A 25,988-nucleotide genomic window follows, 5' to 3' on the forward strand; every position below is an offset into this window, starting at 1 on the left:
AATTTAAAAAAATAATTATTAAAATGAATTAAAAAATCATATGTGTCCTCATTTTAGCTGTCTTAAATAGTTTAAAAAAGATTTTGGCACGCTCACTCACACATGCGTTCTATACCATAGAAACGACAAGATCTCACTCACACTAATAACCCGTTTCCATGTTGGTTTTCGCGGCACTGAAGCGTCGTTGAACTTATTTTCATTTAAAATCTGTGTATATATCTATATTTCTCTGTGTTTTTGTGCATATGTTAAACAAATGTGTTTTTGGCGTCTATAAATATTATCATTACTTATACGGCAATGGATTTTCATCGTTAACAAGCCTGTGAAACTATCATGGCGTGTCTGGGCCTAATGCACTAGGCTGATTCTCGTAACAAAATAGGACTTTGCACATATCATATCGGGACGTTCAATTTTCTGGCTATTTTTTCAGTATCAGTGTTGCAGGTAGGTTCGATTGTGATATTTGAAATAATTGTATCATTTTGTGGTGTTAAGCAAAAAAGGAAATTAAGTTTTTCGATGTACTCAGTTTGATAATGTCCAGCCAGACCGCCTATCACCCATTTTGTCTGAGTGCCTATTACGTTCACTGGACGTTGAATTGGCATAATAATGCCTCGGTAAGTGTTTAAGAGCTGGTCTTATTCATGATATGCTCATTTTTATGACTTACGGGATTTAATTTGTGCAAATAATTGAATAACCTATTTTTTCGGAAATGTGAACTTCATTTTATTTCTTTTGTTTCAGTATGCCAACCTAGCTATAGTTTGACTATTGCTACTCGACTACCGTGGTTTGGCGTTGTATCACTCAATTTTATATTCACCAAATCCATGATTTGCAGAAATTGTGAAATACGAAAATTTTACATAATATATGTGAAAGTTGAAACAGGATTTTAAATGAGGGTGTTTAGCGCCTGAATTGATTAATAATGGATGAATCTGAGGAGAATATGAGTACTGAAGATATCAATAATGTTGACAGTCCTGTGTCTGTCAAAATAAAACCTAAGAAGAGGTCGCTGGTTGAGCGAGAACTTGAAACTAACTTGACAGCCCGAGTGACATCTCCTGTCACCGGCGAAGTCTCTAGCACCAGCAGGTATGGCCGGGCCCGTAGACTCAAGACTGCCTCAGATATGGATGCAGAGAAAATCATGAAACCGTTAAAAGTTGATGTTTCTAAGCAACCGCAGGCATATAAGATGCATGCATCTAATTCACCGATACAAAAGGAATCTCCTCAAAGAACAATCTCAGTGGGTTCGAGCATTGAACATCAGATAGAGAACATTTATAATGAGAACATTTCTCTAAGCCGGTTTGGGTCCGAAGAGAAAGCTAACTCTCAGTCCCCAGCCAAGAAATTCAGCAAAGTTTATATCCGGAAGGATCTGATTCAGAAACCAGACACAGATACTGTTGTTTTGATTAAGAATATGTTTTCACCAAACAAATCAAATTCTCATTTAAGCAATATCCTAGAAAGGTCATCTGAGAAATATTCTTTAAACGGACATGGGAAGGCCATGAATGGTTTTCCCGATACTTCTTCAGTTGTTAAAACATTAGATTTTGATGGTAAAAAGAAGAACAAACAGGTTTCCCCTGCACCACCGATTAAAAAAGAAATCAAAGAGATAATATCCAAAGAAGTAAAAGAAAAAGTTATGTTTAAAGATGTAAAAGAGAAAGTGGTGTCCAAGGAAGTTAAAGAGAAGGTGGTGTCTAAGAATGAGTTGTTTGAGCTGGAGGCGACCTGCGAGTACCAAGTTGGAGACTTGGCATGGGCAAGGGTTGGCACATATCCATTTTGGCCATGCATTGTCACTAGAGAACCGTTCAGTGACATGTTTGTTAAGAAGAAATGTAAGTAACATTTTTATTCATTCAATAGCCAGGTCCACACAGAGCGAGCATACGCGCGAGGCTATTTCCTCGCGTACAAAACGGCCAGTGTAGACGTGCCTCGGCCGAGGCGGCGAGCGTGAGGCACGTCTAAAAATGTCGATACAACATGCGCATATTTGTGCGCGAGGAAATTTCCTCGCGCGTATGCTCGCTCTGTGTGGACCTGGCTATTTAAATATTATTATTCGTCTTTTATATTTGTCTTCAAATTTAGACAACTTATCAAATGCATAATTATTATATTATTTTCCTGTCACACAAACTCAAATGATTTATTTAAATCAATACAATCTAAATTAATTTATTGACAACCATTTTACATGGTATACCTAAACTTAAACATTATTAGTGTTTTAATGCATACACTAAAAATAAATGTTGGTAAAGAAAATTTTGCTTACTTAGTTTTAAATTGTTTAAACATGTTTGTTATTTATATACAAAGTGGCACAACTTTCATACTTGCCTTTTACCTCAATTATTTGACATAGATAAGCATTTTTATGCTTAATAGCATATATACAAATATACATATTTTTACCATAATAGAACAATTAAACCACTATACTGACATATAGGTACAGTTGCCATCACATATATTTGAGCGGCCAAGGTGCTCACAAATATTTGAACAAGCCTCTATTGTCAAGGAGTGTTCAGATATTTTTGAGCACCTCCACTGTTCTGATATATTTGATGGCAACTGTACCTATGTTGATATGACAGCAATGTTTCTATTATGTTTTATCTAAAGGAAATAGCCTTGTCACTACACTGTATACATAATTACTTGAAGAAGTTATGTAATGATAAGCTTACTTAAATGTACGTAAATAATGATTGCACCTAGAATGGATTTTATTAAATAACGTAAAAAGTTAATCTACATAGTAAGATAATTGATTTCAACCTTATGTATATGAAAATAAGATTCCATTAAAATAATGCTTAGTAAACTTTTCACAATGATTATTATGCACTTAGCGAATTTTGCACATATAATCAAGATTGACATGACAGTCATGACACTATAAAATATCAGAAGCAATATATTTACCACATATATTCGTTTATATGAGTTCCCAGTATTCCATAGAATACATAAATATATTTGGTAAATACCCAATAATTAATGACAGAATAAAAACAGTTTATTAGGAATCCTGTAGACGGGCCATATTTTTACTGTATCCCGGCCAGGTGCTGTATTACAAAAAAATATTTTTCTCAAAAATGAACGGCAGTCGACGTTGCTGGTTAAAAAGTAGGTCGCAAAGTGCGTAGTTTATGGTCAGTCAAAAAATTAAAATGTTAAAAACATTGCAGTCTCGATTTCGGGACTGCAATATTGCATACAAATTCCATTATTTGTCAAGTACCAAACTTTTAAAAGCTGAAGTGGCCATATCAAATGAAGGCATAGGTCCATTAAACAGCCAAACAGATGATCAGTACTTATTATTATAATGTTGGTACCGCGACTATTTAGGTGTCTCAAATAGGTTGGCGTATTTTCAGCAGAAAAATACACTTCTATAGTTCTATATTTAATTTAAAAAATAGAAAGGCGGCAAAGCAAATCTAATCAATTGTTTTTACTTTTTTCTGTGAAAATATATACATTACATAACTATGCTTATGTAAAAAAAACCTATTATATTTATATAACTTGCACCATTTTTGAGTATATGACTCGGCTGGAAGGCTACTTGCTGGCTTCGGATTGAATTCAACGGACTCGCAAGGCCGTCCGTTTAAAAAGAATCCTCAGCCAGTAAGTAGCTACATCCGATTATTTATAAATTTGAAAAAAAATGGACCATCAAATGTAATTCTGCTCCAATTAATAATTATTTAAATTTAATTGAAAGTTAGAAGTTAGTAGTAATACTTGAACGACATGGAATGCTAAGAAATGTTTTTACACTTGAGTTGTAGATTGTCCTTGGTCTTTATAATAATTAGCTCCATGCATGAATTTATTTTTATTTTTGGATTCATAATTTATATCGTTGGAACACCGGAAATTATAAAAATACTTTTGTAAACCTTAACATTATTTTATTAAAAAATATTTAAAATGTTGAAAATTTTAGAGCGGTTGAAACGCTCATAATTTTTGGCGCGAATTCGACAGAGCGTGATGACGTCACACGTTGGGCGGCCCAACTGACCTTTGCTACTAATGACACTAATCTGTCGAACGCGTGACGTCACGTGGCGTTTCGAGCGTTTCGCTCACTAGCTTTTCGAGGGCAAATTTTTGTACTTTTTATTTATAATTTTAAGTAATGAAATGGTAATTTAAAAACGGAAATGCATTTGTACCATGATATAACGGTAACAAATATCCAAATAAAACATATTTCGTTCAAATATAAACTTCATGCATGAGGCTAATTGAATTGAGGCAATATTAACTTCTGTATTGAATAATAAAATTGTTATGGCTCGTAGGGTATATTTTATAAGCAAAATAGCCATATGATGTGACCCCTTTGGAAAAACTTCATAATGCAGTATGTATATTGTGTTTATTTAATAACAAAACTTCCATGAGTCGCAGGCATATTTACTATATTAAAACTGGTCACTCACATATTTTAAGTGTTTTATTGTCTAATATTTATTATTAAATGTTCCAGTGTTCGGCCGCGTAGAGCGCTCGGTGATCCACGTGACGTTTTTCGGTGACAACGGCCGCCGCGGGTGGATCGTAGACAACATGCTCCGCAAGTACCACGGCAGGGCAGAGTTTGAAGCATGTCGCAACAAGTTCACACCAGAGGTAAGGAGGTAACACACATACATACACACACAACGGCCGCCGCGGCTGGATCGTAGACAACATGCGCAAGTACCAGTACCACGGCAGGGCAGAGTTTGAAGCATGTCGCAACAAGTTCACACCAGTAGGGTTCACACCACTAAGGGTCGGTTGCACCAAACTGTTTGTCATCGTTAAAGAGTTCGCTAAATTTTATTGTATGGAAAAGTTTCATAGTAGACGTTCATCAGTCTGTCAAATGCGGATGGTGCAACTGGCTGAACTGGCACTTCGATGGTCGCCTTTTTAGGGTTCAGTAGCCAAATGGCAAAAAACGGAACCCTTATAGATTCGTCATGTCTATCTGTCTGTCCGTCCGTCCGTATGTCACAGCCACTGCCAAAAATACATTGTTAAAATTATGTAATGTACGGAACCCTCGGTGCGCGAGTCCGCCTCGTACTTGGCCGGTTTTATCATCTGTCACCATGCCTGTCACGTCCTAACAAGTATGAAAGTGCGAAAGTGACGCATGACATGACAGGTGATAAAAGTCCCCCGCCGCGTCTGTCTGTTCGCGATGAACTCAAAAACTAGTGAACGGATTTTCATGCGGTTTTCACCTTTCAATAGTGTGATTCTTGAGGAAGGTTTAGATGTATAATATGTTAAGGATTTGTGTAACCCGTGCGAAAGGTTCTGTAGAAAACAAAGGCTTTACGGCAGGCGACAGCGGCGGTGGCGGTGGGGGCGGGCAGCAACGATCGCACCGCTGTCGCCGCCGGTCGCGGCCTTAAAATTATTCATCGTGCATATTTTTACTGAATTACGTGTACAGTAAGCTGAAGAGATAACTGACCCGCCCTGCAAACAAGTTTATATGCTGTACTTACATTGCTTGACAATATTAGTATTTAAAAAACAATACTAGAACGAGGCTCCTGCACCTCACGAAGCGAGTGAATGGTAATATGAAGCAAAAATATATTTCTAATAAAAGGAGTTAGATATAAAGACGCTTATCAATTTATAGATAGGTTTGTAACTTTCTTTTTGTTTGTCTTGTATGATGTATTGATAACTTACAAAAACTTTGCTTGCTTTCTTGAAACATGCCCTCATGTTCCCATACAAGGAAATTTCATTTTTATTCTAAAACACTTCACATTATCTAGTAATACAATTTAAAAGCGTTAACATACATAAATATTCAAATTTCAGTCCAAGAAGAAGGATCCACGTCTGTATGCGGCGCACTTCGTCTCAGAGAAGAAACTACCATTATGGAATGTGTCCGTTAAAGAGGCAGAAACACTTATGAAAGAGCCCAAGAGACTTCGAATTGATGCCCTCTACGACATGCTCGAAAAGGCAAGAGCTGCCAAAACTACCCCAAGCAAATGCGATAAGGGTGGGAAGATCACACGAACGGGCAGCGATGTATCTTTAAGCGAAAGCTTATACGATACACTGTTCTCTGAAGATGATGGCAAACAAGATGATAACCGTTCGAATAGAGCAAGGAATAAGTCTTTGGACGTCTCTGAAGTGGTCACAGCTTGCTTAGACAATATGGCGGCTAGAAGCGGCATCATACAAATTCAGAGACAGTCACACATGGACAGGTGGCTGCAAAAAGCAAAATCTAAAACCCCAGAAAAAATACAACCAAAATTACATATTAAGGTAGAAAGAGAAAAGAGAAAGGATAAAGCCAAAAAGAAGAAAGAAGGTAAAAGTACGCATAAAACGAGGAAGAATGAATCTCTTGGTTCTGATACTAACTTGCTTCCATATCAAAATGAGCATGATTATAGTAGTGTAAATTATGAAAACCATGATATCAATGACAGTTCTAATAAAAATACTGACTCGGCCAGCGGACTTGACAGTACATTGGATACTAGTACAACTATTAGTGATATTGGTGTTACCGTAAAAATAGAAAATATTTCTAGCAGTATGGAAGACTGTAGTCAAGAAGATATCATAACATCTATAGTGAATGATGACATTGTTATGACAGATTCAGTCAATATTAGTAAAGATGAAACCAGAAATAATGAAACAAATCCTAAAGACAATAGTAATAATAAAATAGAAAATAACAATGAACATATTTTAGACACTGGTAACAAAGATAATAATGAACTTGTAGAAATAAAAGAGGAGCTTACATTAAATAACTGTGATTTAACAACTACTATTCAGCCTAGACGAAGTAAAAGAAAAAGACAGACCTTTGAAGGCTTAAACAATAGTATCACTGAAAAGAAAGCTAAAGAACCTAAGTTAGATTTACATAACCAAAAACCCAATGAGGTAATAACAACTCACAGTAATGTACCTAAAAGTAATAACAACCAAGAAAGTAAAGAAGAATCTGAGAAGGAATCCGAAAAAACGGAAATGCCGAGTAATGAACCAACCATTGACAATTTAGACAAGAAAATATCTTATAACATCAAGGTTGAATCAACAGACTCATTTCCTGATCAATCAAAACATCCAAATGAACCTTTAAATAGCTCTGTATATATAGCTCAATGCGAAAGTTCCTATCAAAAACCAGACCTACAGCGAAACTGTGATTTCCTAACTGTTGAAAGTCATAAAAAAGCACTCGCAGAGTCGGAGAAATGTGTTAAAGAAACTGGTTCGATCACGACCACCAATGATAGAGATATATCCACTATAAGACGTTCTAGAAGTTCAAAAGAAAAACACGACGCCAAGAAGAAAAAAAGAGATTTAAAAGAAAGCAGCAAGGTTGAATCAACTGACCGTATGACGGTTGATAATAAATCTGTGGTTGACAATGTACTACTTAATTCAGAAAACACGGACACAGAGAATAATCTTCCAGCCGAAACCAAAATTGAAAAAGAAACATCTCTAAACAGCAAAGAATCGGAGAAATGTGTTAAAGAAGCTGGTACGATGACGACCACCAATGATACACATATATCCACTATCAGACGTTCTAGACGTTCAAAAGAAAAACACGACGCCAAGAAGACAAAAAAAGATTTAAAAGAAAGCAGCAAGGTTGAATCAACTGACCGTATAACGTTTGATAAAATACCTAAATCTGTAATTGACAATGTACCACTTAATGCAGAAAACACGGACACAGAGAATAATCTACCAACTGAAACCAAAATTGAAAAAGAAACATCTCTAAACAGCAAAGAATCGGAGAATTGTGTTAAAGAAACTAGTTCGATCACGACCACCAATGATGGAGATATATCCACTATCAGACGTTCAAAAGAAAAACACGACGCCGAGAAGACAATAAAAGATTTTAAGGAAAACAACAAGGTAGAATCAAATGACCGTATGGCTTTTGATAAAATAACTAAATCTGTGGTTGACAATGTACCACTTAATGCAGAAAACACGGACACAGAGAATAATCTAACAACCGAAACCAAAATTGAAAATGAAACATCTCTAAACAACAAAGAATCGGAGAATTGTGTTAAAGAAACTAGTTCGATCACGACCACCAATGATAGAGATATATCCACTATCAGGCGTTCTAGACGTTCAAAAGAAAAACACGACACCAAAAAGACAAAAAAAGATTTAAAAGAAAACATCAAGGTTGAATCAACTGACCGTATGGCTTTTGATAATATACCTAAATGTGTGGTTGATAATGTACCACTTAATTCAGAAAAATCAGCCACAAAGAATAATCTACCAACCGAAACCGAAACTGAAAAAGAAATATGTCTAAACAGTAATGCTGAATCAACTGAGCTTATTTCATGTGTTAGTAGTATATCCAATCCTGTGGTAGACAAAAAACAACTTAATTCAGAAAACGCGGTAACAGTGAGTAATGAATCAACTACTATAAATTTAGATAAAGAAACTTCTCAAAACCGTAGGGTTGAATCAATGGAGATATGTGGTAACAAACCTAAAGATGAGATTCAAACTGAACTACTTAGTTCAGAAATTACGGTAACAGAGAGTGATGTGCCAACTCTAAAAAATATTGAAGAAGGAACATCTCAAAATAAGAAACTTGAATCGACAGAGCCTATTCCGTGTTGTAGTAAATCTAAACCCGTGGTTGTTATCAAACCACTTAATTTTGAAAGCACTATATTACAAAGTAATACAGTAATTGTAACGAATTTAGAGGAAACTACCAAAAACAGCAAACCTGAAGCAACAGAGCTCATGCTACTCAATAATAAATCTAGACCTGTCGTTGTAATCGAGCCACTTAACTGTGAAAACGTAGTAACTGAATGTAATCCACCGATCATTGCAAATTTAGAAAAAGAAACCTCTCTAAATAACAAACTTGAATCAATGGAGCTAATGGCATTTTATAAAAGTTCCAAACCCGTGGTTGTCATTGAACCACTTGACATGCAAGGTCTAGAAACACAATTCGTAATTAAAGGGTCAAAACCACTTGTTCGAAATAGGTCGTTAGATAGTTTAAATAAAAAAGAAATCTTTGAAGACAAATCAGAAACCAGTGTATTATCAGATTTGGTTCGAAATGATGTTAGTAATGCTTTGAAAGACGTAAACAACGCAACTGAAATGAGCAACGCAGTTGATGTAGAGTTAGAAAACGTAAATACCAAACCAAATACTGATACAGATACATCAAGTCAATATACTGATCTGAAACCCGGGACAAGTCAAGATGTTTCTAAAAACGGTCATCAGGAGACTGAGATAATTTTTGATGATTCCGAGAGAGTGGAAGTCGATGACTGTACTTCTCATGTTGTTGAAAAGGATCTGGCCGTTGCGACCAGCGTGATTCCGCATACTGAAATAACGGAAACAGGTCTAGATCCTTCCACATTAATAGAAAGCAAAATAATTGAAGTTCCTAAACAACCTTTTATGAAGAAAGATGATGACATTCTTAAGAGTAATGTTCAAACCAATGTTGTTATTGGAGAAGAGACATATGTATTTGATAGAACTTTATCACAAGATTACGATGAAATTGATGGTGATTGTTATGATGAATATAGTCACTTACCCCAGGTTATTATTAATGAAGAAGTTGAAAAAGCCATTTTAATTCAAAATAATTTGATGAGTAATAAAGAAATTTCATCTCAGGAGTCTTGCACAGATAAAACAAACAATAGTACTGAAAAAATATCAAGTTTAAGTAATGAAAGTGGGCCTGAAATTGTTAAAAACGATTCACAGATCCCAGATAATTGCATTTTTTTAGATAAAAGGAATATACAAAACGATTCCGAAACAGTAGAAGACCACAAAGTTCCTACAGGTGATGTAAGTACTATAGTGAAAGAAGAAAATAATTCTGCCGAAGTAACTCAAGACAATAATGACAAGTGTGTTTTTTTAGATCAACGTTCAAAAACAGCAGATGCACAATCAGCTGACAATATAGAAAAAAAAAGAAAATCACCGAGATTAAGTTTAAATAGAACCAGAAATCACTCGTTAATATTAAACAAAGTATCCGATCATCTAAAACCAGCATCTGTTATTTCGAATGACGATAAAATGTTGATTAGTAGTAAAAGTACAAAAAGTGACCCAGAATTTGTTAAATATATGGAGATTCGCCAAGATGCTCTATTGGACGAACAACCTGACTTGACTCGTGATGAAATTGTAACATATTTGTACAAAAATTGGCTTTATGAAGAGGAGAAAAAATCAGACATGAAAAAGATGGATGACAATGAACAGGCTTGTTTAGTTAAAGGTTTTCAAGAATCACAACAGCCGAAGAAAATTAAGAAGAAACGTAAAGTCGAAAAAGCAGCAGAGTTGAAAAATATAGACATACGGAAGATGTTGCACAAAGGGAAAACTAAATCTTTTTCTGGCCATTCAGAACTTTCAAGTGAACCTTTAAATAACACTGAACACAACATAGCTTCCTGCGAAGATTCCTATCAAGAACCAGAGCCACATCAAAACAATGTTTTACAAACTGTTGAAAGTAACAAAAATTCACACACTTATCCGCAGAAATATGTTAAAGAAACAGTTTCGATCACAAATATTAACGATTTATCCACTGTCAGACGTTCTAGACGTTCAAAAGACAAGCACGACACCAAAAAAACAATGAATGAATTAAAAGAAAAGGTAGAAGATAGATGTGTTGTAAAAATTGCTTTGATAAATACCATTGTCAGAAAAGTGTCTACGACACGTAATAGACGTTTACGACTTTCAAATGACAATCAAGATATGAAACAGATAGTAAATGCATGCCCAGAAAAATGTACCAGAGAAAGGTCTGAAATCAGTTCAAATGACATTGAAATTCCATTTACTAGTCCAGATAAGCCAAAACACAAAGAAGATGCCAAAAAGGCAATGGACGATCCAGAGTTTATTAAATATTTAGAAAGTCATCAAGATGCTTTATTAGATGAACAACCTGATTTAACGCAGGATGAACTTGTTACTTATTTGTATAAAAATTGGCTTTATAAAGACAAATCCGATCTGAATTTTTTTTATGACAATCAACAGTTTAATTTATTCAATAATCGAGAACCGACGCCACAACAGAAAAATAATTCAGCCAGTCCTTGCAACAATAAAACTTACAATACTGAAAACAATGAACATTCAGGTCATGTAAAAGGAGAACTAGATATCGTACAGTCATTAATCACTGAGTCGGAAAAATGTGTATTAGAAATGGCTTCATCGAATGACAGTGAAATTTCAGTTATAAAAGAAGAACTAGATGCCAAAGAGACAATTAGTACAGAACTAGAAATATCCTCAATGAATTCTAACGACAGTATAATGACTAAACCTACAGGTGGCACAAAAGAAAAACAAGACACAAAGAAGGCAATGAATGAGCCAGATTTTATAAAATATTTAGAAATGCATCAAGATGCTTTACTAGATGAACAACCTGATCTTACGCAAGATGAAATTGTTAATTATTTGTATCATAATTGGTTATATGAAGAAAGTAATAAATCAGAAATGAAGAAAATTGACGATAATGAGCAGTCTAATCTAGTTAAAGGTTTAAATAATTTGCCAGCGCAACAGCTTAAGAAAGTCAAGAAGAAATCTAAGTTTGAAAAAGTGCCAGTAATTAAAAATGTAGATATAAGACATATGTGGCACAAGGACATCTCAAAACCTTCGAATTTCGACTCCGAATTTTCAAAGGAAAAAGGTGCCAAAGAACAAAACAAACATAATCTTTCTGAAAACGACGAAACTTCTTGTGGCAAAAATGAAAATGGCACACAGGAATCTAAAGATGTCCAAAATATCGACAAACTAAATAATATTGTAGATTCGGAAGCACTTGGCAGGGTAGAAGCTATTAGCCTTAAAGAAAATACATCAGACCAAATTTCTAATAATATTCTGAAGACTTTTAAAGAGGAAAGCTCTAAAAACTTGAATAATTTTATAGAGGAAGCAGAGATGCTTCAAGGACATATTTCTGGTCACCGAGAAAGCAATAAGTCAGATCAACATATAGCCGAAAACGAAAATAACATCTCTAAAAAATCAGATGACATTGAAGACATGGAGCTTGCCCTAGATGAACTTGAGGACAAAGACAATGAAGACTCGAAAGAATCTACACACTGCAAAATAATCAACGGTTTTATTGAATTTGAAGAACGTTCAAAATCTAAAATTAATGAAGGATTTGATCCGCAAATTGTTTCCATCAAATCCGAAGACAGCGGAGTCTCTACTACAACACGTAGACAACGTAAAGAAAAAGACGCGAAGTCAATGGACGATCCTGAATTTTTAAAATATTTGGAAGCTCGTCAAGACGCTCTGATAGATGAACAACCTGATTTAACTCAAGAAGAAATCGTGACGTATTTGTATCAAACTTGGTTTTACGAAGAAAGTACTAAGTCGGAGATGAAGAAGAGCGATGAAACCGAACAGTCTAATTTGGTCAAAGGTTTGAACCAGGAACCGCTACTACAACCAAAGAAAATTAAGAAGAGACCTAAAGTTGAAAAAGAACCTGTGGAAAAGGTGAAAAGCACCGAAGTCAAGGACACCAAAGTCGAAAAATCTGAAAGGGTTTTGAAAAACGCCGATATAAGGGACATGATACAAAAACCAAAACGGAAAGCGACACAATCCAAGCCGTACTATAACGAAGATGATTCCGATTTGGAGGAAGAAGATTTAGAAACATTTAAAATATTTGACAGAGACGAACCGAACGCAGATGGCGAGGAAATTGATGAAGTAGAATTGTATTTCGAACAACTAACGAAACCGAAGCCTAACGTTTTTAAAGGTTATGTCAGAGAGCGAGTTTGCGAAAACTGTTATCGCGCAGGCAACTTAGTCAAATGTAAAAGCTGCCATGCGACGTATCATGTAGAATGTGTAACGAAAAAAACTGAAGTTACTGAAGTAGCGGGACCTACAAGAGGCCGAAAGAGAAAGCGAGGCCGGAAGCCTAAAGGCTACGATCCTTCATTAGACACTGGCAGCCAAAGCGACGAGCGATCTCAAGATGCCAATAACTCTGAAGAAACTAACATATCCTTTGAAGACGAAGCCGAATCTCATATAGTATTTGATGAGGATAACTTCGAAACATTATGGGAGAATAAAATGAAGGAACTGCAAACTGATACTCAAGATGAATATGTTAGCGATCAGGAAATTGATTGGGAAGTTGAGCCGGGTCATTGCGAAATAGTCGATTTAAAACATAAAGAAAAACCTGTAGACTTCTCAGACTACAAATGTAATAATTGCTTAAAATATGAAACTCCGGTATGCTTCGTTTGTAATTCGAATAAATCTCCTAAAGCATTAACAGAAGTGCGTCAAAAATGCCAAGTAGCTCACTGTCATAGATACTACCACTTAGAATGTTTAGATCACTGGCCGCAAACACAGTTTAACTCTTGGGAGCCGTCAAAAACTAATAAAAAACAGATTGAATACATAGAAGCGTTGTCATGCCCCAGGCATGTATGCCATACTTGTGTGTCGGATGATCCAAGGGGATGTAAGACGAGATTTTGTGGGGATAAATTGGCGAGATGCGTAAAGTGCCCGGCGACTTATCATTCGTACACGAAGTGTTTGCCGGCGGGATCACAGATACTTACTGGGTCGCAGATTATATGCCCAAGGCATTATGAGCATAGGTAAGCCGATTATGTTTATTTTTAATAAATTATGTATTAATCGTAACCTAATAAAGCTGTTGAATTGAGGAATCAAATTAAAAATGACCTCTATTCAACCGTCTACCAATTGTTATTGGTTTATTTGGATTAATTTTTGTATATTCTTTAATTGTGCTTCGTTTGCAGTATATGTTACAGGTCGATTCACAAGAGCTGGCATGAATGGAATGAATGAGTGACTGAAAATATCTATGTCTGTATCACATTAACTAATAAAGTGGTGGCTGACTTTATGCCGATACAGTACAATGAAAGTTTCGGTTATTCCATTCGTGCCAGCTTTCGTGAATCAACCTGTAGTTGTTAAACTTGACTAGATAAAACAAAAAAGTTCTAAAATATAACAATCTTATCCTAAAGAACAGCTAACAGCATAAACAAAATTTGAGAGATCATAAACAACGATAATTAAAAAGCTTTTAAAATCGTAAACATTTTGACTTCGACTATTCAAATAGGGTATTCTCCTACTGGTCAAATCAGTTTCTTTTTAGAACTGTCAAAACGATTTGCTAATATGGAATTTATATGAAAGTATTACACAATAACGTCACGGTCAACTCACCTACTTTTTATACTTCAATCAGATTGATTAAATAGAAATTGTGTTTAAAAATAACGGCTATCTATGTTTTTCTAATAATTATCGGGTGATTTAAACTTTTTACGATTTCTACTCTATTATTCACAACGGCGGGACTTAATCGCGTAAAATGTTTTAAATTTACCACCGTCCGACGTTACGAGGACGGCGTTGTCCCCGTGGTCTCGGAGAAGACCACGGGGACAACGCCCCCGTCGTCTTCTCCTCTCAAGTCCCGCCGTTGTGAATAATAATTATCTGGTGCTTTATTTCATGCATGGTGTGAATTAATTTATTCTAAATACAGTGTAATACCCTATGCTACAGAATTGTAACCCTTATTTCCCCAGACCGGGCAAGGTTCCGTGCCACGTGAACACGGGCTGGTGCTTCATCTGCGCCCTCGGCGGCACGCTTATTTGCTGCGAGTACTGCCCTACATCGTTCCACGCTGAATGCCTCAATATCAAGCCGCCTGAAGGTAATAATCATTATTTGCTTATCTTTTTTAATCACTTTCATAATCGAAAATTTTATATTCTTATATAAAATTTTGGGATTATGATAAAGTCACCCTCATTTAACCTTTTAACGTCACGAACACTTAAAGGCGTCGTAACTAGTCGCGCCCACAGCGCCATTAACACATATAGGTGTTATGGCGTACGCTGTCAAAGTAACCTTCACACTTTCAAGTAAGGTTTACTTTAGCTCGCTTGCGCCCAGGACCTTGGCGTGTGAGTAACGTTTTTGTTTATGACGTAAAGCGTTCAAAGGGTTAAAAACCAGTTTCAAGAATTTTTAAGACCCATTAAATAATTAAATTTGCGATTGCAAATTCTTTTTTTTAACACTAGGAATAATATTTTTTGGAACATATATAAGCCGCGTATCCTCTTGAGAATAGTTTTTGAAAGCAAATGCTAATATAATATGTGATTTCAGGAAGCTATATGTGCGAAGATTGTGAAACTGGACGTCTGCCTCTGTATGGGGAGATGGTGTGGGTCAAATTGGGACACTACAGGTATGTTACTTTGTACAATTTGCATGATAACATTGATAACCATACATCGGGGGTTTGGGTGCGATAAGATTTCATGTGTTTCGTAACTTTATAATACGAACATTGGCGAAACGTTCCTACGTCGCTGGACTGAATACACCTTCAAGCTGACGTAACTTTAATTAAGTCATAATTAGACAGCCAAAACATAAAATCTCCCTTCTCTATCAGAAAATTAAATATCTTGACCTTATATCTGGTTGTGATTTAGATCGCCTAAAACCGGCTCCCTGCACTTAGTATTTCAGTAAGTAGGTGTATCAAAATCAGTCTTAACTTAATCGTGTCAAAAATACCAAACATATCACTACTGTAATTTTTTCTCAGATGGTGGCCGGGCATAGTCCTTCACCCAACAGAGATCCCGGACAACATTCTAGCAGTTAAACACTCGCCAGGCGAATTCGTAGTGAGGTTCTTCGGACAGTATGACCATTACTGGGTCAACAGAGGGAGAGTGTTTCCATTCCAAGAAGGTAAGTTACATAGTGTTGCCCACAGAGATCCTGGACATTCTGGCGGTGATACACCCTGTTTTAGTGCGGTTCTTTCAGCAGTATCACCGCTAAGGCCAACTGGGGCAGAGTGTTCCCTTTCCAAGAAGGTAAGTTGTGTGTGCTACACTATACAGATCCCAGACAACATTCTAGCAGTCAAAACATTCGTCAGGCGAATTCGCAGTGGGGTTCTTTGCACAGTATGACCAACTACCGAGTCAACCGGGGAAAAGTGTTTCCTTACCATGAATCTAGTATATAACTGGATCGGGCATGAGAGGTGGGAAGAAATGACCGAACGGGATAGTCTTATGTATCTTTCAGTAGGAGTAGCAGAGAAAGCGCTGTTACTGTTTGTCCTTGTCACAGTCTCACTTTTTTTTTTATTCCCCACCGTAAATTTTGTATGGTTTATGGTGGGCTACAAATCTACTCGACCAATCATATTGTCGCATTGCGTATGTTCTGTCCCTCACGGGCGCACGCGTATAGCTCATTTATGTAATGCTAGGTCTGTTCCTTACCAAGAAATAAATAATGTTCCACTTTGAAAAACGGGGTATTTACCATGTTTCTAAGACATCCCGATATTACGGCACAGTTCCAATGTCATCTTCTCATTGATAACAGTAACTCCTAGAAGATGGCATGTGCTAAATAATGGTGATTTACTCTACAACCTGTTGTATTTTCAGGTGATTCCGGAAGAATATCTAGTCAGAAGTCCAAGATAGACGCCGCTTTCACCACCGCCATGGAACACGCGCAGCGGGCTTGCGAAATATTAAAAAGTAAGTGTGACCCTTGCCACCAGTTAACTGGTTAAGTTTATACATCAATGATTAGGTTAACCCCTTGAACACCAAACCGCACTTCAGTGACGTCATTGGTGGTCAATAGGTTAAGCTCTGGTTTCCTAGTAAAGCGGTGCGGTCATATAGCGGCCGTAATATTACGGACGCAAAAAGACGGCCGTCTTTACGGTGACGACACGTGGAAAGTTCCACGGCCGTATAACACACCGTCGCGCGTCGGCCACCAATTATTCGTTCAAATCTCGTGGTACAGAAGGTGCATTTGAAATTTCGTCGTCCTCGCTGCTCCAGTTGGGTCGGATTCATTTTGCACGTCGGTCCGGTCAAAAAAACCCGATACCTATAATATAATTATAGAAATAGCTTCACCGCTATCAAATAAAACGTTCACAAACCTATCGACACCGTGAAAACGGCCGGCGACCGCTTTTTCACGTTACGATGTCAACCGCGCCATTTGGTTTACATAGACAACGTTCTAGTGACTTCATTCATCGCTGTATAGGGATAGGGTATTTGAATACTAGTCAAATCAGCTTCTTTTTTCGAATTGTCAAAACGATTTTGCTACTATGGAATTTATATGAAAAACTAGCATGTGACGTCACGATCAAATTACCTACTCTTTATAGTTTTATACTGGTTTTAAAATAGAGATGGTGTGTAAAAATAACTGCTGTCTACGTTTCTCTATTAATCTTCTGGTGCTTTATTTCATGCATGGTGTAAAATAATTTATTTTAAATACTGTCCAATACCCTATTACGGCCGCTATATGACGGCATCGCTTTCTAAGGAAACCAGAGCTTTAAAGTAAAACAAAATGATGAACTCAAACCATTCACAGACGGCGAGCGCGGCTGCTGGGAGAGAGCGAGGCGGGAGGTTCTCTCCGGTCGCGCTTAATCTTGGCTGCCAACTCGTGCCGTGGTTCACAATATGGCTCTGATTGTTTTGCTTTATTTAACTACGAAATCATTTTCAGGCGTGAAAGTACCCGTTTTCTTGACATATTGGTAAATCATGATTAACTGTAGTTCTAGGGTTTTTAATTTACCAACAAAAAAAACCGGCCAAGTGCGAGTCGGACTCGCGCACGGAGGCGCAGAAAAATGGCAAAAAAATCAAGTATCTTGTATGGGAGCTCCACTTAAATATTTTACTTACTTACCACTTAATGTTTTTAGTATTTGTTTGCGGCAACAGAAATACATCATCTGTGAAAATTTCAACTGTCTCACGGTTTTTGAGATACAGCCTGGTGACAGACGGACAGACAGACAGACAGCGCAGTCTTAGTAATAGGGTCCCGTTTTTACCCTTTGGGTCCAGAACCCTAAAAACCATTAGGTTTAATTTAGAATTTAAGTTTAATTACCATTTCGAACGCCGTATCTCATCTGTAGGACTCAAGATATAGATAAAAGAATAATAACTGTAAGTTGACGCAGTACGTCCCAGTATGCGGCAAAAAGGTTATCAAACGCTTAACATTTGACAATTCACTTTCCATAAAATGTATGGCCCCGTACGGTGCTAATCAACGTACAAATACAAATACAAATAGTTTATTATCATAAAAGTTGTTTACATGTGTATCGATATATCCGTCAGACTCCAAACTAGGCTGAGCCTGTATCATGGAAGTCTGCGAGAGCGATTGACAATTATGTCCACGTTATTAATTATGAAATTATTATTATTATTATTGTGTATCTCCGTTTTAAAACTCTCGGGTCTTTCGATCCCGGTCATTTATAAGGCGTGCGTGGGGATATAGATCCAACACGTAGAGGCCGTTTGGAGAGATTTGATGTCATGTAGAACGCCTGCTGGAACCCATTCATGGGTACATCAATAGATACCCGTGAACCGGTTTCAGCAGGCATTGGAAGCTATTGTAGAGAATATGGACAGAGTACTGGTCTATGGTTTAAGTTTGGGTGGAAAAAAAACTGGGCTATTGCAAAAAATTCCGGACACCTGCCATAACATTGCTTAGGTATAACGATGGTACTAACAATATTGTATGGAATTTTGAATGTTCTGAAATAAAGATATTTTATTTTTTTATTTATTTTTTATTAATGTTATTATACATATCTTAATACTAAAAGTAATTACTACAATACAAGCTACGTCACGTTAGATGTCTACTTTTGAGCTACTGTAATATGCACTGTTTTTCTAGGTTTGCAGAAGACTAAATCCCTAACCTAACTAAATCCAGATACAATCTTGAATCTCTTTCCTTAAGACGCTCCTGTACCGATTTAATTTTCTTATTCAAAATTTTCAATAATTTAGTAGATGCCCCTGAACTTTTGCAAAATATAGATTTACGCGCATTTACCCCGCAGAACAGAACGTAGTTGTCGCAATAAAATGTTATTTAGCATTAAAAGCAGCAGAACTAAACATGCGCAGCACTCATACATTATACGCACATATAGGTTGTACAATGAAAAGTGCCAAAACGTGGACATATTTAGCAGCTCATTGAGATTGTTTAAGAAATTAGCTTATTCTTCTTTGAGATAAAAATACCCGATTCTAAATTTAAGATTTCGTCATATATCTTGTCACACATGTGGTGCGGCATGAAATGGTAGAAATTAGATAAAATTGAACTAAAAAAAAAAAAAAATCGTACTAAATTGTTGCCATCTTCTTCTTCTTAATAATTTTCTACAATTTCTTGTCGGACTATATCTACAATATGCATGTCTTTTGTACTTAGTAATAAATTTTTATGAATATTCGTTTACATATAGGAAACTATAGGTCTATTACTAGAAAAATGTTACTTTATAAACTCATCTGTTTTATAAGACTGTTTGTTTCTTAATAAATAATAAAAAAAAAAAAACAAATATATCGGTAATGCCTGTCTCTGTTTCTTTCATTCCAATTGTTTTTTTTTAAAGAAATGGAGCCTAATCAAGAAGAAGACCTAGACATCGCATCCTCCCTACTACCACCGCACTACGTCAAGTTGAAAGTCAACAAGCCGGCCGGCGCCGTCTTTCGTAGAGATGTAGATGCTAACTCACTTACGCAGTGCGACTGCGATCCGAACCAACCTGATCCTTGTGGGCTCTACTCTCACTGTCTTAACAGGTAAGAAAGAAACAGAGAAGCGATCGTCTTTAGCGCTTAGTTTTGTTTAGAACGCAATCGGACCATTAAGTAAAAGTTTGAAAACGGCGGCGGACATACATGCGAACTTACTTACGCAGTGTGACTGTAATACAAATGAACCTGATCCCTGTGGGTTGTTCTCTCACTCTCTTAACAAAAAAAAAAGAGAGACGGAGACAAACGATCGACTATTGCGCCCAGATTTTATTTTGAACACAGCTGAGCTATTAATTAAAAATTTCAAAACGGCGGCCGTTTTTCAGATATTACGTTGATCAGTCAGCTAATTGTGATTGGTGCAACTGGCCTTTGGAGAATTAGATTCTACCGTAAGTGTTATGTTTATCCCAGGATGTTGCTGACGGAGTGCGGTCCGCTGTGCCGCGCGGGTGACCGCTGCCACAACCGCGCGTTCGAGAAGCGCGCCTACCCGCGCCTGCAGGCCTACCGCACCCCGCACCGCGGCTGGGGGCTCCGCACGCTGCAGGACATCAAGCAAGGTAACGTTCGAGAAGCGCGCCTACCCGCGCCTGCAGGCCTACCGCACCCCGCACCGCGGCTGGGGGCTCCGCACGCTGCAGGACATCAAGCAAGGTAACGTTCGAGAAGCGCGCCTACCCGCGCCTGCAGGCCTACCGCACCCCGCACCGCGGCTGGGGGCTCCGCACGCTGCAGGACATCAAGCAAGGTAACGTTCGAGCAGCGCGCCTACCCGCGCCTGCAGGCCTACCGCACCCCGCACCGCGGCTGGGGGCTCCGCACGCTGCAGGACATCAAGCAAGGTAACGTTCGAGAAGCGCGCCTACCCGCGCCTGCAGGCCTACCGCACCCCGCACCGCGGCTGGGGGCTCCGCACGCTGCAGGACATCAAGCAAGGTAACGTTCGAGAAGCGCGCCTACCCGCGCCTGCAGGCCTACCGCACCCCGCACCGCGGCTGGGGGCTCCGCACGCTGCAGGACATCAAGCAAGGTAACGTTCGACAAGTTCCAAGCCCGATACTCTCATTTCAAAGCCGTGTAGGTGGGTGGATCGACTTTTTTGATGTTATTCTGTCCCATCAGCCAGGCGACAACAGTAGCATACCTTGTTAGAACGTTCTTCTTATATGCCAAGATGACCCATTATTAAAAGGGCTGATAACCGCCGTAACAATGTATGTTTCATTATTTTAAATACCATAAAACCAAGGTTTTAAGAATAACCCAGGAGACCGATGTTTTGTTTAGTTGGTTATTCCAATTATTTTATTTAAAAAATATTTTCTATTTAGGTCAATTTGTGATCGAGTACGTCGGCGAGCTGATCGACATGGAGGAGTTCCGCAGGAGGATGTGCCGGAAGCACGAGATCCGGGACGAGAATTTCTACTTCCTCACGCTGGACAAGGAGCGGATGATCGACGCGGGGCCTAAAGGCAACCTTGCCAGGTAAAACTATACAAATAACATGTTTTTCAGGTAAAAACATTGAACCCTGAGGTACCCCAAGAGAAATAATTATCTTAATCGATGAAATATAACTGTTCCGTTCTTCAGTTTACCTGAAAAATTATGATTAGCTAACGTCTAAGGTATCACATTTATTCGCATACTGCCTTAAATATCTCATAACAAATTGAATGGTTATCAACACACTCAAACGCCTTAGACAGAACTGTTATCAGTTAACAGAATATATCGTTGTCTGAGTACCCACAACACAAGCCTTCTTGAGCTTACCGTGGAACTTAGTCAATTTGTGTAAAAATGTCCCTATAATATTTTTTTTTTAACTATTGTACGGTTGCAGGTTCATGAACCACTGCTGCGAGCCGAACTGCGAGACGCAGAAGTGGACGGTGCTCGGCGACGTGCGCGTCGGGCTGTTCGCGCTCTACGACATACCCGCCGTGAGTTACATACTACTGGGCTTCATTTTCTTCTACTTTACTCACTAATTATCATTGAGGTAATATGTGTACACTAGAGGCGGCCTCTCGAAGAAAATGTTTCCGCTCCTCAATGAAGTGCATGCACTTCATTGCTACTGGCTAGCTGCGCTTATTCTTTAGCTTAGTGACAGACGTCAAACGCAAAAAATGGCGGACACCTCGCGGACACAATTTGTTCTCGACAGCTTGTCTATACATATATGTCAGTGCTAATTATAGTATGAATTATCTCGAGATGATTTTTTCGTACTCATGCTGTAATCTGTTAAAGAAAATGTATTGTTTCCTTTATGCAGTGGTTACACTGCTTACTGCTAATAGCCCCGACATAAGTAACGGGATCAAGCCCGTTTGAAAAGCAAATTTACCATACTATTTATTTGTATGGCTTGTATGGGAGCCCCACATATATTTATTTTATTCTGTTTTTAGTATTTGTTGTTATAGCGTTTTTTTCATTTCATCATCTGTGAAAATTTCAACTGTCTAGCTATCACTGTTCAGATACAGCCTGGTGACAGACAGACGGACGGTGGAGTCTTAGTAATAGGGTCCCGTTTTTACCCTTAATAAAATATCAATGCTGTAGGGGATTCACACTAAAACATATTTGAATGTATTACAGAATAGCGAAGTAACATTCAACTACAACCTGGAGTGCGCCGGTATAGAGAAGAAACGCTGTCTGTGCGGCGCCAAGAGGTGCTCTGGCTACATTGGTGCTAAACCCAAACAGGTACTAAGAAATAGTACATTATGATACAAGTGTGCTAAGTTGGTCATTGCACACGAGGCGATAGTGTGCGCGCGAGCTGTAAGCGAGCGCGCAATAAGAAAGCCGATGTGTGTAATGACCAATGCACACGCGTTTCATACGACGTTTTTCAACACACTTGCGAGAAAAAAAAAGAAACTTTCATATTAATCAAATTTTAATAGTTTAAACAGTTAGTATTGTCTGTTTCATCTGTCATACTCGTACTGCCGGCCGGCCCTCGGGCGACCAATTAAAGAAGGCTCCCTTTCCATGCATATTATTAGCAATCAGTTAGCTTCTTATCTCAGTCGGATAATATAATGAAAAAGCACGAGCGGAATAATACACAGAAAGAGCACGCGTGTTTAATATCTAGGATTATGAGCCAAAAATCGGTGGAATAAAAACGTCGTTTTGAGCAAGTGTGTTGAAAAGTATATTCTGGAATTAAAAAAATTATTAACAAAGCTGATTATGTAAACAAAAGAGTCCCCGGCAAGCTCGGCCGAATTGCACCTTCCCATACAAACGTAGTTTCGTTCTCAAAACTACGTGTTGGATTGTAATGAAACTTTGCACATACAATGACATGAGGTATATCTAGATCTGAAATTAGTTTATATAGCTCCAGTTTATGAAACAAACTAAATAGAGCAAAAACAAGTTTTGTATGAAGAACTTAAATTCGTTGTATTTTTTAACTATGGTATCTGAAGCTACATAAACTAATTACAGACATATATATACCTTATCCTATTGTAAGTACACAGCTGAAATGATGCATACACACTTTATGAATGGAATTCATTCACGAAGTGCGTATGCACTTTTGCAGCTTGGTACATATGTAATCGATCCAACATCATCGTTTACTTGCCCTTCTCCCATCACTTGGGATCGGCGCAGCATGTCTTAGGGTGTTATCCCACCTGTTAAATTTATTTGTCCAATATCAATGTGTATTTGCAATTTGCGTCTCACATTTTTCTTAGTGAGAGAGTGAGACGCAAATTGGACCAATACATTGCACAGGTGGTATACCAACCTTATACAATCGATTCGTACGAGGTTGATCAATAACTCACCCTAAAGGGGTCCACTGACTATCAGTCCACCGGACGATATCGGCCTGTCAGTTGTTCGGAACTGTCAAGTTTTTGTTCTAACTGAGGCCGATATTGTCCAGCGGACTGATAGTCAGTTTGCCCCGAGGTAAATGTAGTGTTCACTATTCTGTGTAATAACCTAACGTTGTCTCAGTTACAGGAAGACAAACCAAAACAACCCAAGCGCACATACAAGAAGCGAAAACCGGTCGAAGAAAAACCAAAAGTACCGAAAATAAAAATTAAACCTATCAAGCCGCGAGAACTCACTGAGATCGAAAAGGACTTACTTATAATTAAAAATGCTACCAACGGAATTTCAAGTGATTCAGAAGGGCAATCAGGAAGGGAAAGCAGACTTAGTGTAGAGGATAAAAATCCTAAGGCATTGAAAAGAAAAAGGGTTAGTTTTTCCACTGACGAGTCTGGTGCGAAGAAAGCTAAGTTGGAAATTGAAGTTGATGCCGTCTAATGCAAACCTTTTGTGGATTTTAAATGTGAATCGTTATCTAATATGAAAAGGACTTTAGACCTAATCTAGGCAGGCATTTTTACTAATAAGTCTGGTGGGAAGAAAGCTAAGTTCCCTAAAAGTGCAGGTTAAGCCTTTTCCAGGCATAGCACGATCGGCCACATACGTGCCAATAGAATTTCAACTTTAGCATTCCGATTTAAGGTTCAAATTGGACACTTTCGGGAAATGTGTCTTGTCTTCAAATAAATCATCAAAGATGGAATTAATTGTAGATTGGCGCGGCCTAGAAAAGGGTAGGAAGGCCTGAATAGTCAAAAGCGTGTCATGTATTTTTTCGCGTTTGTCATATACTTAGGATGATAAGTTCGGAGAGAAATAAGTTTGTGTTTATTAGGCAATGAAACTCAAACAAAAATCAAAGATTGACTGTAAAGATGAAAATAAGAAATCATGTTGTTACAATACTGAAAAGCATGTTCACTACAGGGAGCATTCGACATTATTTTAACAGGTTTTATGTCATTAGACTTGATGACTATTTTAATTTGCAAACTGCTGAAAACAGCTGTTATAATATAACTATAAATACAAAGCCCCGACTGCATGTTTGCGTTGTTCTTGTAGCGCCATTTGCGTTGAGTATTGCTTACAACCATATTAATTATACACCTTAGCCATTGAGTGTAGCTTACCCAGTTACTAAATGACAGTTAGGGGGCGTTCAAATATTACGTAACGCAATTTTGGAAGATTTTCAAGTAGCCAGCCACACTCACCAATATTGGCCTTATACAGGATGGCTAAAAAATAAGTGCATTACCGTTGCCAGGGAGGTTTTGGGAAATACTTAAGATGATATGACGAAATCGCGAATTTACCCTCCCATAGCAAATGGACCAGCCATAATGTATGAAACAGCCAAATTTTTTTTCGCGATTTCGGGGTTGGTCCCATAGTAAAAGTTGCTCAGTATAATCCCAAAACCTCCCTGGCAACGGGAATGCACTTATTTTCTAGCCATCCTGTATAAAAACAAGGATTAAATAACTATAGAAAATAGAGTATGTGTAATAAATATTTATGGGCTCCAAATGCTACATTAAACCAGAAATAGGATGGAAAGTACATATTATGATGTGAACGTATTTAACAAAATAGTACTTTATTATGTCGACTTATATGTGACTACCACAATAAAATCGAAGAATTAGATTTTGTAAACTACGTTCACTTCAAATAATCAAACAAGGATTGTTCTAATCATTATAAGAATATAACTACGGCTTTAAAGCGTTCAGTTGTTATACAATTAAGGTATTCAGTTGTTATACTAGACGCCTTTAACATACATAAAAATATAAAGACATTTAAAATGAATCTTATTGCTATTAAATTACGATTTATTTTCCAACAAAGATTTGTCGAAAGCTTTTATATCATTAAGAATGTATCAAGTTACTTTTTGAGTTTAATTTTGTAAATAATTTTATGGATTTTGTATATAGTTACAATTATGTTTGACACATGTAAAGAATAAAAATGTTTTCTTTTATTACTATTGTTTTGAGCGAATGCTGTGAAGTTTCTTTATTCACTTTAAATCACACTTATCCTAGTTTTTGTTTTTTATAACTTTAGTTATTATCAGTTGCAGTAATAGTCATTTCTCTTTTGAGTTAAATTGGTAGTAAAAAATTAAGTAATAGACTAAAACGGAAAAAAGTA

At 37.5% G+C, this 25,988-nt stretch overlaps 1 protein-coding gene across 1 annotated transcript; it reads left to right on the forward strand.

Annotated features, from left to right (window-relative positions):
* The first annotated feature begins 120 nt into the window (after positions 1-120).
* LOC134750563 (repetitive organellar protein-like) lies at positions 121-25,096 on the forward strand. The gene is made up of 14 exons (XM_063685770.1): positions 121-629; positions 760-1,883; positions 4,571-4,713; positions 5,914-13,850; positions 14,826-14,956; positions 15,421-15,502; positions 15,869-16,017; positions 16,734-16,829; positions 19,781-19,973; positions 20,346-20,494; positions 21,266-21,422; positions 21,784-21,883; positions 22,551-22,661; positions 23,943-25,096. Exons 2-14 carry the CDS (start codon positions 947-949, stop codon positions 24,258-24,260), a joined length of 10,503 nt encoding a protein of 3,500 aa, XP_063541840.1. The 5' UTR covers positions 121-629; positions 760-946; the 3' UTR covers positions 24,261-25,096.
* The last annotated feature ends 892 nt before the right edge of the window (positions 25,097-25,988 follow it).

This window comes from Cydia strobilella, chromosome 20 (genome assembly GCF_947568885.1).
Source record: "Cydia strobilella chromosome 20, ilCydStro3.1, whole genome shotgun sequence".
In the NCBI taxonomy this organism is placed as follows: Eukaryota; Metazoa; Arthropoda; class Insecta; order Lepidoptera; family Tortricidae; genus Cydia; species Cydia strobilella.